At 45.0% G+C, this 16504-nt stretch overlaps 1 protein-coding gene across 1 annotated transcript; it reads right to left on the reverse strand.

Annotated features, from left to right (window-relative positions):
• Positions 1–518: 518 nt before the first annotated feature.
• Positions 519–15402, reverse strand: onecut3a (one cut homeobox 3a). Its single transcript, XM_037250285.1, has 2 exons — positions 14081–15402; positions 519–2190 (listed from the first exon to the last, which is right to left on the reverse strand). Exons 1-2 carry the CDS (start codon positions 15132–15134, stop codon positions 1898–1900), a joined length of 1347 nt encoding a protein of 448 aa, XP_037106180.1. The 5' UTR covers positions 15135–15402; the 3' UTR covers positions 519–1897.
• Positions 15403–16504: the final 1102 nt, after the last annotated feature.

Here is a 16504-nt window from a genome sequence, read left to right on the forward strand (position 1 = left end):
CAGTCAAACGTTGGCACAAAAATTATTGGAGCAGGTTTGACAGCTTGAGTGTTGGCTACAGCTAACCCCTTTGTGTGTGTGTGTGTGTGCGTGTGTGTGTGTGTGTGTGTGTGTGGTTTGGAGATATGGCCTGGAACTAATTATATTAGTAGAGTGTTTGAGCCCCACTGAAAAGAAAAATCTAATATTATGAGAATAGCTGTAATCTTACAAGGGTTATAATTTTTTATGGAAATTATTTTCAAAACATTGTGATATGATTTATGAAAAAAAAACCCGGCTGTTTACATCCCCATCTTATGCCTCACAAGAAAATCCAGGAATCAACCAATCAGAGACAGAAGTTGTGCAATCACGGACACTCATCGTGGCCATTGCTGACCTTTGACCTTGTTTACCCCCGAAACATTGTTTTAAATGCATGACGATTCAGACAGTCACACTGTTTGGCTCTGATTGGTTATTTTTCCTCAGGCACGGTGGTTTCTTGGATATCAAATGCATGTAATGAGGGTGGAAATGCCTTGTTTTTTTTTTCACAGATCAGAATAAAGTTTTCCAAGTCAAAGTGAAGAATTTCCGAGGAGCTAGTAGATGGAATTGCCTACTGCTTTGTCGGCATTCTTCGATTTGGACTTCGTGTGTTATCGTGATGTTTTCCTTTCAGTGTTGTCCAAATACTTTGAATGGAACAACAACAAAGCTTCCAAAATTAAATCCCTAACTGCCGCTGCACCTGTTTTTGTGTTTTGTATCTTTCCCACTGTTTGTTTGTAAAGCTTTCGAACTTTTTGGTCTTTGCTTGATCCCTGCGATTTTCCGATTGGGTTTGAACCCCCCCCCCCCACTCCCTCTTTTCCGGCTTTGGATGAGGAGCAACAATAGGCTAATGGCCGCTTATTGATTAATGTGTTGTGCCTCTCTCGTCTACGCTTTGGCCGGCAGGGCGCACTGTGGCTCTGCTCGAAGTGTGCTGCTGCTTTTGTGTCGCCATCTCCGCTGGGGGCTCCTTTTACTCTCCCTATAGAAACCGGACGGATGCCCAAGCGTGTTTTTGTCGCTTAGTTGTCGCTTTCCGGCTTATTGATCAGGGGGGGGGGACTTCGGGTGGAACAAAGAGCTTGTCTGAGACGTGTCGCCAGGCCTCTCCCCCCCGGTTGAGGTCAAAGAACTCAGGCTTTACAATGGCAGGCCCTCCAACATCTGTGCAAAAAAATATAGACCTGGGCCGGGAAGACCTGCCGCCGAGCGTCTTCGTTTTCACCTTGAGGGAGAGGTCGAGGCCCCGCTCGCTCTGTTGGCATTGATTCATTTTTTTTCTTTCAATTCATTAGTTGGCCGTGTGATCAGCCGGAGCTGCTTTGTGAGATGGCCGACCATCGGGGAATACCTTTAGGCGAAAGATGAGAGGTGGGGGGAGGTACTGTCGAGGCGAGGGAGCTGGAAAGCCTGTACGTGGTTTGCGTGTGGCGCTCGGAGAGTAAGGCTGTGTGCTGTTGTGTTCGATTTATTGCCGTTCTTTCGTAGAGGGGTGACGTAGGGGGGTGGGGGGCAGAAAGTCAGGATCGGCGGCTACGTCGGTTGTGCCCAATACCGTCCAACAAATAAAAAGAAAAATCTTTGGTGTCTCTTTTACTTTGATGCCCTAAAGATGATTTCCAAAAAAGACTCAGAATTAATGATTGTCCTTGTGTGACTAATACAGAGCGGACCTGACCTCAACTTTTTCCCCCCCCGATTTAGAGCTTGACGTTTTTGACCGACAAAAAAGATGATTGCATGGCACAAAGGATTTTTTTTTGTGGGGCGAGGACTTATTTGGACGGTCCATAGATTCATTTGCTACGCCTGCTCGCCCAGGCCTGGATTGCCCTCCTCCCCCTCCCTCCTCCTCCTCTCAGGCCTTGGAGAAATTGGTGGCAGAGGTGCCCGGCTGCCCGGGGCTGGTGCCGTGGTCGTCGTGCCAGCGGTCCACGCAGCGGCGCCGGGCGTTCATGAAGAAGTTGCTGACGGTGCTGAGCTCCAGGCCCAGTTGCTGGGAGATGGTGATCTGCATTTCCTTGGATGGTCGCTTGTTCTCCTTGAAGATGGCGATGAGCGTGCGCCGTTGCAGGTCCGTGAAGACCAGCCGCTGCTTCTTGGGAGCGGTGTTGCGGTCTTTGTGTTGCTCCTGTTCTTTGCGCTTGCAGGCTTGGCGTGGATGGCAGCAGTGGGAGGGATGGGGATGAAAGTGGGAAGCAGAGAGGGGGAAAAACAAAAAACAAGGTAAGTACGTATACAAAAGTAGCTTCCCGTAAAGTTCGAAATTGCCGCGTAATGATATTTTAAAATCTTTTACATCATTATCTAACTTCTGACTGTATTATGCTATGAAAAAAAAAAAGCTCCAGAATGTGTCCTGAGCCAAACTTTTGCTGCTTGGTAGCAACACCGCTCGTAAAGTAAGTAGTCCATCCACCACTGAGATGAGCTTCTCCAGCTCTGCTCTTATCGCCTATAAAAGTTGATTTAAAGCAAATCCATGTGCCCTGCCCAGTGGGAATATTCCTTCCATCCTGCCGAATGCAGACGGGGAGCCAGCCTGCGGTTAAGGGGGAGAACGTTGGGTGAGTTAAAAAGAGTGTGGGGGGGGGGTCTTCTTCTTTGATTCAAAATTAATGCAGTTTGAGTCACGGCGGGAGACCCGAGTTAGCTTTGGACAAAAGTAAGCATTTTGGGCTTTAAAATTAGGTCTTAGAAAAGATTGTAGAAGTGGATGGAGGAGATTTTGTGTGTTTTTCCAGCTATGGAGAGTAGGAAGGGAGGGAGGGACGAAAAGGGGCTGGCTAACGGAGGAGAAAAGCAAGATATTGACCGACTTTGCTGTAGAAACCGGCGGCGGGGTTGGGTGGGGGGGTTCTCTCTGCTGGGACTGAGGTCAGACTATCCCCCGCTACCCACCCCGAGCAGGTCTACAGTCTGCTACTTCAAACGGAGCCCACTGGAGCCCACTCGACTGGGCTCTGAGAGGGTATTTATAACGCAACCTCCAACCCCACCCCCTAAACACAAACACTTGAGACTGGCTCCTCTTCCCGTACATGGAGCACATTTCAAAACACTCATTTGATGCTTGGGAGCCAGGCCAGAAAGCAGAGAAGCCAGGGATTAATAGTTAATCGAGTGGTGCATTATGGGTAGAGATGGGGGTGAGGGAGCAGACAGGTGTACGAATGGTGAGCAGGAATTTGAAGGCGCCACCGGTCCCCCGCCGACCCAGGGATCGAAGCTGGCCTAATCGGACTGCGCGTCCTAATTCGGCTTCCCTGCTGTCCCGGTTAAAACGCAAAATTGGAGCGAGGAGGTAGAATGAAAGAAAACGATGTCATCCACGTGTGGTCTCCACCTGCCGCCATTGTTTGAATGTAGCCTTCGATCACCATGGAAAGACGGAATTCGTTCAGCTTGTATGCAGGCTGGATTGTGTGTGTGTTTTTGTTGGGGGGGGGGGCGTGATTGTGCTGAAGTGGCTAGTCAAGCAGTGGTGCTGTGTGTCTAATTACAGTGGAACAGAGCCCATTGATCCGCAATTGCAGTCCAATCTGTTTACTACGGAAGTCTAACCTGCACACTGGCCCATCCATCATATTCACGTTTCACATTGACATCGCAGCTATGTATTTATATCAGTGTACACACGCTCATGCACCACTTCATTAGGTACCCCCTGAACCATCACCAAACACGCTGTGTCAAATTTACCCACCCGTTTAAATTGAACAGCGTTTTATTTGTGTTATTTTGTAGTGGTGTGTATCCGCGGCAAATCATTAAAACGGGTAACAAAGATTGCGCATTTTCTCGTCTGCTGTAGCTTCAATTTTTCCTCTGGGATCGACAAAGGAGCATTTTCACTTATACGGAGAGTATTTCTAATGTTCTTACCTCCCAATTGAGCAACAAAAGTTTACACACCCCTGTTCATATGCCAGGTTCTAGTAACAAGAGAAAAATGTATATATGTAGATATAGATATGTATAAATTGCTGATTTATGCTGTGTCAACACAATCATTGTCCATAATGACAAATCATCTCACTGCAACATCATTATTACATTTCTACAGCACTTCAAACAAATTTATAATAACCATAAAGCACTTCATTATGATGGATGGATCGGCAAATTCCTTTCTAAGTCTTACATCAACAACTTCGGACTATAGGTAGGGAATCAATCACAGTGGAACTCACGAGAGCCACGGTATCATGTGACAGCGATTGTGCAATATAGTGGAAGAAAAACAAGCGCCTATGATGCATCACTGAACAAGGGCAGAAAATCAAACAAGCTTTATTTACTGGTGAACCAGATGTTATGGTTATATATGTTAAAATATGAAAATAAAAATCTTCTGTAAATGTTTCCGATATTACTGGTGTAAATACTGGGGGGGACTTCCTATTGTAAATTATGCACACGTAAAAAATAAAAGAAATTTTGCCAAGCAAAGGAATGTAACCAGAATGCAGTATTCAACTCACACGGAAGGCCACTTTTCCGGAATGTTATACCTCCACCCACTAGGGGGCAATGCTTTCAACGTTTATTTTACTACCTGAGCCATGAGTGGGCGGGTTTAAACTGGAGTGTACAGGTGTCACTGATTAAAGAAGCAAACAATTTTCAACGCGAACCTTTGTAAGTTTTTTTGTTGTGAATTTTGTTTATATATAACAAACAAGTTGCACCGTTTGTTGAAATAAAATGTTAATCATTATTGCAATTGATAGTTCTGTTGGGTTTCTTTCACGCTGAGTACAAAAAGGCAAAAGTTACTAAACGTGTGGTGGACGATGTGGTGGCAGACGTGTCCGTGCACTTTGAGATATTTCTATTTTTTCTAGTTGTATAAGTGTGCATTATAATAATTGATTCCTTTTTTTCAAATATTTCCCTGCACCCTGCCTTCTCTCAATAACGTTTATCTACTGTCAATATTATCAATGTAGATTTACATCCTTTTCAATATTCATTCTCACGCTTCTTTCACTCTCTTTAGTTGAAGCAGTTTTGAGTTGACCCGAAAGACCTCTTTCCACTTGCTCCAACCAACTATATCAGGTATGCGTGTAATGTATTTCAAATGTACTATGCACGTGTATTTTCATGCAAGAGCACATTATCTGATTGAAGTAAAATCATACTATTTCAGAATCTGTTAAAAAAACTATCCTCAATGAAATGCCATTCACCCTTTCAGCCACCCGGTGTCGCTCTCGCCGCGGCCCTGCTTTTGCAACAGGGGGGCGCCACGGTGCACTGCCTTTGCTACAGGCGCTGGATTTACTAATCAATATCGATCGATCCGGTGAGGAAGGGGGCCCTGATTACTGAACCAAGCTCGGCGTAGAATAGGGGGTGGGATAAAAAAATCGATCATTGCAGCTTTTAGAGCTCCAGTGGGCACCACCGAGCGGGGGCGGACGTGCACAAAGAAGCAGCCGGGACAAGGGCGCGCTTTTGCGGCGTTGCAATGCTCCCCGCTGCTCCACAGCCCCAGGGGGACTTGTCAGAGAAAGCGCTTTATCCCTCGGGCAACATGTTTTTGCACAATACATTTACTTTTATAACTCGACATCATGCATGGTGAGCGGTGGAGTCCTGCAGGAATCGCCTTCAAACGATTCTCGTGATAATATTGCTTATAATTTAGCCCTATTATCCCCCCACATCGCAACCATGGCATTAATATTCCACTTTCCAGTGACAAACCGAGCGAGGTTAAGAGAAAGGCACATGGCTGTTCAATAATCGATCGATGGATTCGTGAATAATTCGTGTGTGAAATTCACTTGGTCCAATTAATTATGGCCCGGAGGAGGAGTGGGTGGAGATTCATGGTGAGCAAGAGAGCCCAGGAAATGGTGGAAAACAATCGCGTATGGAAGTAAAATCTGCCAACAAGTCATAAATGCGCATGCGTAATGGGCACGTGCTTGTCATCTTAATTTACATTTGTGCAGTAGTTCTTAATCATTAGAAGCAAAGCATAAAACGTGATTAAATATAAATAAAAACAAACCTTCGTAAAATATTAAATGTTAATGTTAAATACAACTGAATTTAGTGGGCAGTGCTTCTTTTGAATACCGCTCTTTGAGAATCCATGTTACCATGGTTACTAAAATTGTATAATATAACCAGATCGTCCGAGCCATACTGCGCATGCGTACACTATCATCTGAGAAAAACGTGGGCCTCGTTTCCCAAAACGGTTTTACACAACACGCAGTTTTCCCAACGTGCATGCGCGTGCGTGTGCAAGAGAGCGCGAGTGTGTGTGTGTGTGACAGACAGGCTGCGGGCCAAAAAGGCGGGCCAAGAAAAATCCTCGCAGCTCAATAGCGGCCGCGTGTAATGAGTGCGAATTGGCGTTAATGCACTGATAACGGGACACAATTTGTTGCTTGGCCCTCCTGCAAGGCATTACTCGTCCAACTTCTCCACTATAAGGTTGCCAGAATATTAGAAACAGCTCTCAGGTGTGTGTGTGTGTGTGTGGGGTGTATTTGCCGTTCTGTACTTTCTACTTTATTAGCAGCCCTGTGGTGCATGCGCTAATGAGCGGTGCAATCGGCGCTCAAGTAATTAAATGCACTCGAGCGTGTTGAGGTAGACTCATTTTTAAGATGCGTGATGATTATGATTATTACCGCCACTTTAATTGCACATCTTGCGGGCATTCGTTTCCAACTCTCGTCTTATGTGAGATTAAACATTGATTTCGTCCACTTCATTTCTTAAAGCTGCGATCCGTGATGTAGCGCGCCTCACATTGCACGTAAATTCAGATTTTCAACAAAATTAACGATAACAGAAGCTGTGGTTCAAAGTTCTTCAATAAATTCAAGATTTGCCAATAATATATAATTACTGTAAATGTGCCGGGCAGAGTTTGCACCGAATTTGTCCAATATATATTCTTTTTAAATGTGACTCAATCATATTAGTTTTAAATAAAATTATATTCCGTTTATTAAATGGGGTAAATGTAGAATTGAAAGGAAAATCAGGAAAATCAGAAATCAGCGCCCATAGTTGCATTTTCTATTTATATTGAAATGACAAACATACTCACACAGGTCTTCTAAATTAAATTTTACACCAAAATCCGTCTCATTTTAAAATATACAGTATGTACAGAATTTTTCAAATTAACGCCAATAATAAAGATCGATAAGATTTGTCTTCAAAACGCGAGCACACGCAGTGAATGATTCAAATAAATAAATCGATAATCATAAAGCAGACGGGCAAATGAAAAGCAAAAACACTGGTTACTAAGTTATTATATTTTAATAATATGTAATTCCGAGTGTGTTAGCACGGAAATCGATTCATATCAATTGATTTCACACTCGTTTTACTCCCTTTGTTACTTGTGTGTGCGCGCGCGCGTGAGTGCGTGTCTATGCGTGTCATTTAATTTGTGAAAAAGCTTGTAAATGCATGGATAAATAAATAAATTATGTGTATGTAGACTCCAAATTGCCAAATTTAAATTCTATTTTAAGGACTGGTAGAATGGCTTCAAAACGTTTTTTTTTTTAAATATAATATAATATATAATTACTCATTTGTACCGGAAATGATTGCCCCAAGTGTTTTTAAATTCTAAAGAGAATATGTGACGTGTAAACGTGCTGATTTTACACACACGCACGCACACACACACCAACGTTAAATCTTCTATGGAGATTTCCACAGTTAATACCAGATTAAATTGCCTTTTCGAAGGCTGGCACTGCTCAATTTGGATTGGATCCTCTTGTTCTATTAAGCAAGCCATTATCGGCCCTTTAATAACCGATGGCCTGTCAGTGTGCTAGATAAGCAGACAACATACACCGGCAACAACATTAGGCACATCTAACGGCATCTGCTTGATTAAGTATTAAATAAATAGACAAATAAAGAAATATTTCACACTGATAATAAAAATGCGTCTTGACGTATGACGAGCTGTTTCTAATATTTTGATTGCTTTGTTGACAATCTTGCAGCGTCACACCTCTACCACCACAATAATAAACACATTTAATATGAATACCTATATTAATGTTTGTATACGTGTTTGACAATAATCTATATTATCTGTATAATACGCCACGCCAAATTCGCTGTTGTGCCAGATTTCCTTTATTTTTTTGCGTGCAACCACAAAACTCTACACTTCCGCGCAAATATTTTATAGTCTCACATGATTCTCATATATTTAGACACTGATGATTTCGGCGCTATCGCAGTCTTGCACAACAGAACCACCATTGCACAATTTAATTGCCCCCCCCCCCCCCACTTACCTTTTTCCCGCATGCACGCGCGCTCTTTGGACTAATGCTGATTGTGCGCCGTGGGTCAAAAGGCACGATTTGTTTTTAACACACCACACATGCGCCACAAGGACGAATAACCAGATTGAATTATGGTTATCTCTTCTCCTTTGTGTATATTTGCCTGGGAAATAAGTGCGTGTGCGCGTGTGCGAGCATTAACCCTTTTGATGCTATCCGCGTGCATTCAGTCGACTCTGGCAGCAATTTGATTTAAAGGTCATTCTCTCCTATCGATCCGCTTCGGCGAGGGGGGAGGGGACGGGAGGGGGGGGGGGGGCGTAGGAATTGATCATGTGAAATAAAAGAGACGGTATGGGAGACTGTACAGAGTCCAGACCTCCTCCGTTGCATTTGTAATTGTACGTGCACGCGCGGCGTCGGCGGCTGGCCAAGCCCCAAGTGTAAATTGGAGCGAACATGTGGGAGAGAGTGCATGGGACTGGCTGCACACCAATTTGACTTTATGTTAGAATCGTATTAGTTTTGAATAATACGTACGACCCCAATAGCAGCGTGGGATGCATAACGAACAAGTAGTTAAATGCCGGTGAACCTTTTAATCAATAAAGATTGCAATTTTGTTTGGCGTCACTTCCTGACACCGGTGCGTTATGAATGGCCGGCGTGGGTAATGTAGAAATGGTGGCTGCGTGCGTGATATGGGTGGGTGTAAGGAGAGAGGGGGGGGGGGGGGCTGCGTGGCTCGGCTCCAGGGATGGAAAGCAGAGGTCGGGGAATGGAAATCGATACATATTCAGGGCTGGCCACATCGGCCTTCTAACTAACAATGTGTGGCCACAAGAGCCTCTCGCAAGCTTGCTCGTTTCCGCGCCGAGGGAGCACAGGAAGCCCACGCGTGCACGTCCGGTTTGCCTTGTACACATTTAATTAGAATGACGATTTCAAAAGTCCAACTATACAGCGCACATTCAGTCCTGAACACTTTATAAAATTTTGAAGCATAGAGCAAATTTTAAAATTGTAGGTATTTCTAATGTACTTGAAATTTAATAATAATAATGATTAGGACTATATGTATTCCATAATATGGTGCAAAGGAAATTTGACTAATTGCCCTTACTAACCATTATTGCAAATGTTCTTTTTAATTATAAGCATGTTAACACAAAAAATCAAAATCCATATCTGACGTTATGTTAAATGTCTTTTGACAGCAAACCAGTTGAGAATGAATCGAGTGCATCTCTTCTGAATTGATCGACCATAATGGTATCAAATTTCTAGTGTGGGACGGGAGAAACAAAATGTCAACAATAAAAGATATCTACTCGCGCTGTACAGCCCAATTATGAGTCCCTGTCCGACATCATGGTCACATGACATATGCAGTATTACCATTAAAAAGAAATATAGTTGCATAGTAATATAGGATAAAGCAATTGTGTCAAGCTACATGTGTTGCTGCACCTTTTGTGGTGACAGTCAGGTAGTGTTTGGTTCAATATAAAATGTGCTTTTCTCTCTCTTTCTTTTTTTTTTTTAGTTTTCCAGTAGACGTCAAGGAGGAGTGGCAACAGCTTGAGGCAAGCACTCAGCCCCATATTAAACAATTGTTCATATCTGCCTAACGGCTCCTTGTCATTAAGTTCGCTGCCTCCATCCACCATGAGAAACTGAAATTCAAGACCAAAAATCAGACAAGCGACGACTGGAATCTCAAAGAACCCGTAAGTCCATGTACCACCACTCATATCTTCACAATTAAACATGGAAGGCTACATAACAAGTAGCATAGCTTATGTTAGCTTTTTTTTAGCTAACAAATAGGATGAACCTGGATCAATAGTGCTTTGCCTCTGCTTTATTAATCAATTCCACTAGGGGCAATTCTAGAATCAGAAGTTTAGGGGTGCTTCAACACCCCCCAAAATTGACAATTGACTGAATTCTCAGCTAAAATAAGCATAAAGTAAAATCATCCCGAGCCGATGGTGGACACTTAAATTGTTTGTGTGTAAAGTTAGTGTGCCAAAGGTGATTCAGTTTGTTAGGTACCCTGATTTATCGCGCAACCTGTGCTGGCTAATCGGAAACCCAAGTGATCAGAACCAGATATAAAAAACATTTATATTGTTCCACCAGTTTTTAAAAGAAAGCTCTCTCTGTAATTTGGAGTCCACATCCATCGGTGGCTTCCATCAGCAAGGTCATCACTTGTCTCGGGGGTTTGTTCTGTGGTAAAATGAGCGCCCCGGCTCTCCCACAAGAGGTTTCGAAAGGTTGTACACGAGACGTCTCTCTCGCTACTTACATCACACGTCGGCTTGCCGTGCGAGCGCTTCACGAACTATACGAGGATCCCAAACCGCAGCCGCGATGTTTACTCCCATGCCTCCCCACCACCACCATCAATTATTAAAGGGGAGCGATCGATCATCTCTCCAGCTTACATTCAGATGTATATATATATATTTTTTTATCAATCGTATATATATATATATATTACACCTATCTTATTAGAAGCTGTGCCTAGTAATGGCTACTAAAGAAAAATTGCTGATTGTTTATTTTGTGATCAGCTCAGTTTGGGTCTACTCGGATCCACGTTGTGATCGACACCATTGTGGATTGTGCTATTGATCCATGGCTGGGAGCTGTTGGATGAAATAATTGTGTTTAGGGCCTACAAGAATGCGATTAACCATGTGTTGAGGCAGTGGGAGTTCACCACCTTGAACTGTCCTCATACTGAAGGGCAAAAACGAGGAGGGGTTTTGCTGTTGTGGACTGTTTCAGCACCACGGACAGCAGCTTTCGAATAGCCCGTAAAATCAAGTTCCTAGACTGTAACGCTTTTAATAGATGACTGAAGTGCTGCTGGCGACTTTCAATTTAAATTGCGGCAGGCGTGTGCTGACTCCCGTAAGTGTGCCAGTGGTGTGTAGTCCATTGTATAGAGAAGCCTCATTCTCCTCCGAAATAATCCCCCCCCACCCTCTCGCAACCTTTTTTTTTGTCCAGCGGGTCCTGACCTAAGCACCCCCAGAACGTGCCTGGGCCATTCATATGCAAATGTGCCAACTGTGCTTTTTGCAAAGGTTTATTGCCAAGAATGCGCGTAGGTAGAGTAGAGGAATTAAAATAATGCAACAGGGAAATGAAACAGAGGCAGTCATACTTGTGTGTATGGAATCAATATGCACAAAGGCCGGAGACAGGTTTTTTTTTTTTAATGTGAATGGAAAAAGGGGATAAATTATTTGGATTTAAGTTCAATGCGGTTGCAGTCATTAAAATTGTGTGGTGGATCACATTTGGTCCACACCATTTATGTTATAAAAAGTCTACACACCCCCTGCTCAAATGCCAGCTTTTGTGATCATAATCAGAAAATAACACATTTTCCTCCAAATGGCATTTTGTGGTGCCACAAAAGCTTCAAGCTTCTGATAGAAAAAGAAAACTGTCAAGAAAAGCCGACTAGAACATCTGAACTTGATTGAAAAGATTTGTGGGTTAGATGCGGTTTCCCATTTAGGAAGTTGTTTCTCAAACATCCCAAATCTAAAAAAGGGATGCAATGACAGAACAAAATATACATTGTGCGCATTTGTGGGTTACATGTGGTTTTATTTATTTTTTTTAAATTGCCCACCACTGATATACAACACCTCAAATGAAGGCGATTGTACACTGCTATGATGCTTCTTTAATGCAAACATATTTTTAATGTAAATGACATTCCTGATATGTCCCCAAGTTAAAGGAGACTCATAAAAAGCCAATTTTCAAAACAAACGCCGCGTATAAAAGAAATGAAACACAGTGACACTAACAGAGAAATTGCCTTTTTTTTTAAATAGCAGCTGTCTTTTTACTACAGCCCCCCTTCCTCATCCTTACCCCCCTCTTCACATCTCCTCTACACCCCTCTCATTCTCCTGCAGGGGGGAGACCAATGGGAGAGAGTGCTGAGGCGGGATAATTGATAGATGCACTGGCTATCCTTATCGATCAGACCCGTATTGATCCCACCAAATACATTGAGATAGAGTGTGGAATTCAACACAGATGCAAAAGATGAATTGTTTTCAGCGTTAAAGCCATCTTTAAACGGATCCTCCGTGCCGGCAGTGTCTTGTTTACAACAAAACTGCTATTCCTTTGTGAATTAATTTTTCATTTAAGATATATATATTTTTTTACTTTGGGGGGGGGGCGGGGTCTGCATGAGAACTGAATTGGAGCCTCTGGGTGTTTGCCCCATTAGGCGTGAAGGGCACGCACAGTCCCCCTAAAACGGACTATATCAGTATTCGTGTGTGTGTGTGTGTGTGTGTGTGTGTGTGAGTGTGTGTGTGTGTGTATGCATGTACAGACAGTGGCGTTTTCGCATTAGCTAAGCAGGGCAGCTTGCATTGATTTGTGCGACTGTGATGAATTTGGAATAGTAATTTGAAGTTATTGATTGATGTGGCCCAGCGAGCTTCACTTTCAGCATGGTGCACCCCCTCCCCATCCCACACATACACACACGGCTCACGCGTGCACCCGGGATAATGGTAATTTTAAATGCAATCAGTAATATAATTCTCCTGCGTATTTGCATAAAGGCCATTTGTCATTTTGTCCCTCATTTGAGCGCCATTTTAGATTTCGGTTGTCCACAGTTCAAGGATGCCTTTTGCACACACCTACCCCATTTTATTTATTTTTTTAAAGGTAATAGATTTACACACACCTCAGTACCAGCTTGTGTTCACCACCTCGACGGATATTGGCGGCCTTTATTCCGATACAGAGTGTTGAAGATATAAAAGCCCGCACAGCCCAATTAGCTTTAACTGCGGTGGCACTTAAAGAGACAATTGCGGGCCGGCGTTTAAATCTTTATTTACCAGAAACCTTAGCCGGAAAAAAAAAAAAAAAGGCGCCAAGGAACAATTTACATGCCAATTAAGTGCTTTTCAATAAGGCATCGACTGGAACTAAAATATGCCACTATAGCCTGCCTTAATTGAAGTGTTGCCTTGAAATACGGCGCACCAAAAAAATAAACAAGAGGAACTGATTGACGTCTAACAGGCCTTTTACGGCAAAGAGGCGTCGATGAGAGCTTCTCAGCTCGAGTGTTTTTATTCAAGTCCTCCTCATCGACAAGAATGATGGTGATACCTTTTTTTTTGCACAAAAAATAACATAGGGTTTTGAGGGGGGGGGCTTAGTGCAAAACGGTTTGTTGTTTTTGAAGAGAATGCGCGCATCTGTTTTTGTCTGCCTTGATCCAGATCGATCATTTATCTGAGCGTCACTCTGAAAGGGGACGCCTGGACATGAAGTATTGATCCGAGGGAGGTCATGCACCCCCCTCCCAGCCCCTCATATCCATCCTCATCTCTTCTAGGCCATCCTTGTTGTTTGGGGAAAGCAATTTTTTTTGCAATCCATCTTATTTAGCATTTAATGAATGTATTCGAGCAATATAGGTAATATAAATAAGTGCATAAAACGAATGCACAATTGCGCGAACCACCTGATTACATCCGCCCGGTCTGTTTACAGCATCAATCAAACAGCAGGCCAACATTTAACTCCCCAACCAAGTTTGACTCGATAGCATATCGACTAATAACTCGCCGTAATGTCTGTTTGAGCTGCCATCGACAGTCTCGCCACATTGACTCGCGATTGATCCGGTTGGGGAGCCGCCGCTGTTGAAGTGGGGCCGCTTCGTCACTCACCTGCAAGCCTCAGCGCCGACATCCGCTGGAATTCGGGCTCCTGGAGCCACTTCCACATCCTCCGGAAGGTCTCGCGACCCGACTTGAGTTTACTCCACGGTTTAGGGTTCCGCAGCAGGTCGGACAGGGTGCCCTGCGAGCGGCACAAGATCCTCTGGGCGAAGATGGCCTGCGGGATGCTGTAGCGTTTGAGCTCGGCCGTGATTCGCTGGGCCACCTCCTTGGTGTTGATCTCCTCCACCTGGCCGGAGCCGCCCCCCTGCGCGCCCCCCACCACCGTCTGCCGCTCCCGCTCTGACAGCATGGAGCCGTTGGCCTGAGAGTGCGGGTGGCTGTGGTGGTGGATGCCGTTGAGGGACGTCATCAGGCCGGCGCCGTGTCCGCCGAGCCCCCGCGCCAGGTGCTCCTCACCCCTGGACAGCATGGCGGCGTGGGAGTCGAACCCCCCTGCGGAGAGCATCTTGTCGTTGGAGAGGTGAGCTCCGGGGCCGTAGGCGCCGAGGGACTGCTGGGAGCCGTGCAAGGGTCCGAGGCCGTTGGAAAGCGGGGACAGCGACTGGCCCATGCCGGACATGTCCTTGGGGTAGTGGCCGTACAGGTTGCTCATAGAGGCGAGGCTGCGGTCGTCCCGCATGAGCGTAAAGCTGCCGCTCACGTTGCCCGCCGCCAGTCGCTGGTGCGCCGCGTGATGGTGGTGAGCGTGCGCGTGCGGGTGGTGGAACTTCTCTGACACGGTGGAGATGGGCGGCAGGTGCTGCAGCGGCGTCAGGGTGGTGTAGGTGCTGCTCAGGCTCATGCCGCCCGAGTCGCACGACATGCTCATGGCCGGGTGCAAGGGTCCGGACAGCGTGTGGTCGGTGCGGTAATCGCCCGCGCCCTCCAGGATGGAGGCCATGCTGGACACCATGGCCGAGCGGCCGTGGGATGACACCAAGTTCCGGTGCGACGCCACCGACGACTGCCGCGCGTGGTGGGGGGAGTTCATGAGGTCCCCGCTTTGGTGGGAGTGAGCCACGCCGTGCAGGTTGCCAATGTTCTCCATTGTAAGCTCCATGTTTGGGGGAGGAAATAAAGAGGGGGGATCTTTAATTCCACCCCGCTCGGACGGACCGACGCACGCACACGCACGCACGCACAACACGCGCTCTCTCGCTCGTCTCACTCCTCTCCTCGCTCCTCTCCTTCCCTTGCCGATAAATTGTGAACGATTTCAAAGCCCAGCCATCGATTGCGGTTGCTTGTCTGCAGTCAATCCAGCATGGTCCTCTCTCTCCTAGTGACGCCAACCTCTGCTCGCTTTCTTCTTCTCTCACCTCTCTCTCTCTCTCTCTCTCTCTCTCTCTCCCCCCTCTTTCTCTGTGTGGACGTTCACATCGTCGGAGCCGGGCTGTGCGCATGTGCGCGCCCCCGTGGCGTATCCCTGAACGCGCGTAAACTCGGTCGGGGGATGGACTTGACGTCACGCAGTCGTCTCCGAATGGTCGGGTTGATATTGTGACTCGAAGATTGCATTAGGCAGCCGCGTCCGTGATGATAAACAAAACGAAGAAAAAAAGGGTAGAGACTCTTGAGCAACGTTTACTTTTAGGAGGATAACACGAGGACTCTTCCTTGTTGTTTTCTGATAAAATCCCGAGTGCCACGTGCTGTGCAGGTGAAAGGTTAAATATTAATAACGCCAGGCTACGTGGAGTTTTTAACATTCGATATTTATTTTTGCAGCGCCTTTAATCACCAACACGACGCATCATTTATTCATGCTAAAACGTGAATATTGAATTTTCGAAATGCATGCGGGATGATTTGTGTGTACGGCGGCTTAATGCATCGCAGCGAATGCACAAAGCCTGACCTTTAACCACATAGTGTAAGCACAGCAAACACTCAACCACAATGAGATCCTCGCTTAAGGTGTCTCTGTGGCGGCAGCGATTAGTTCACCTCATTCTATCACCACTATCACACTGCGATTACAGAAACCAACAAATATGCAATGTAAATGTTCCACGCCATCTGGATCAGATCGGAATTAACTTTTAATTTGACAAATACAAACATTTTTAATACATCACAGCAGAAATGCTGATTATTAAGATTTCTACATCGTAAGTAGTTTTGTTGTGACTGACCAATCAGTGGGTGGGAAATTTATGACGTCATTGAGGGCCAGCGCTATGGCCTTGTAAAGACGGGTTTGAAAACGGATTGTTTTTTCAAGAATCAGCTAAATGAGATTAAGTTACTGAGTTCAAAGTCCTTGGGTGGATTGGATTGTCATGGCAACACGTCTGGGTGGACAAAATCATGTACTGAAAGCAATGCTGCTAAAATAAATGCAATAATATTGATAGACTGCTGAAAATAAATTGATATTTTATTGAACAAAGATGCCTTGACTTTGCCCATTATTTAGGTTTATTGTGG

The sequence above is a fragment of the Syngnathus acus genome, chromosome 4 (genome assembly GCF_901709675.1).
Source record: "Syngnathus acus chromosome 4, fSynAcu1.2, whole genome shotgun sequence".
Taxonomy (NCBI): domain Eukaryota; kingdom Metazoa; phylum Chordata; class Actinopteri; order Syngnathiformes; family Syngnathidae; genus Syngnathus; species Syngnathus acus.

What these genes read in the sequence shown, in the direction of transcription:
- onecut3a (XM_037250285.1), bottom strand. Translation starts at nt 15,134, where the DNA reads ATGGAGCTTACAATGGAGAACATTGGCAACCTGCACGGCGTGGCTCAC. An exon ending in GTCGGCGCTGAGGCTTGCAG is followed by an intron (nt 2,191 to 14,080) that starts GTGAGTGACGAA and finishes ATCCACGCCAAG; the next exon opens with CCTGCAAGCGCAAAGAACAG.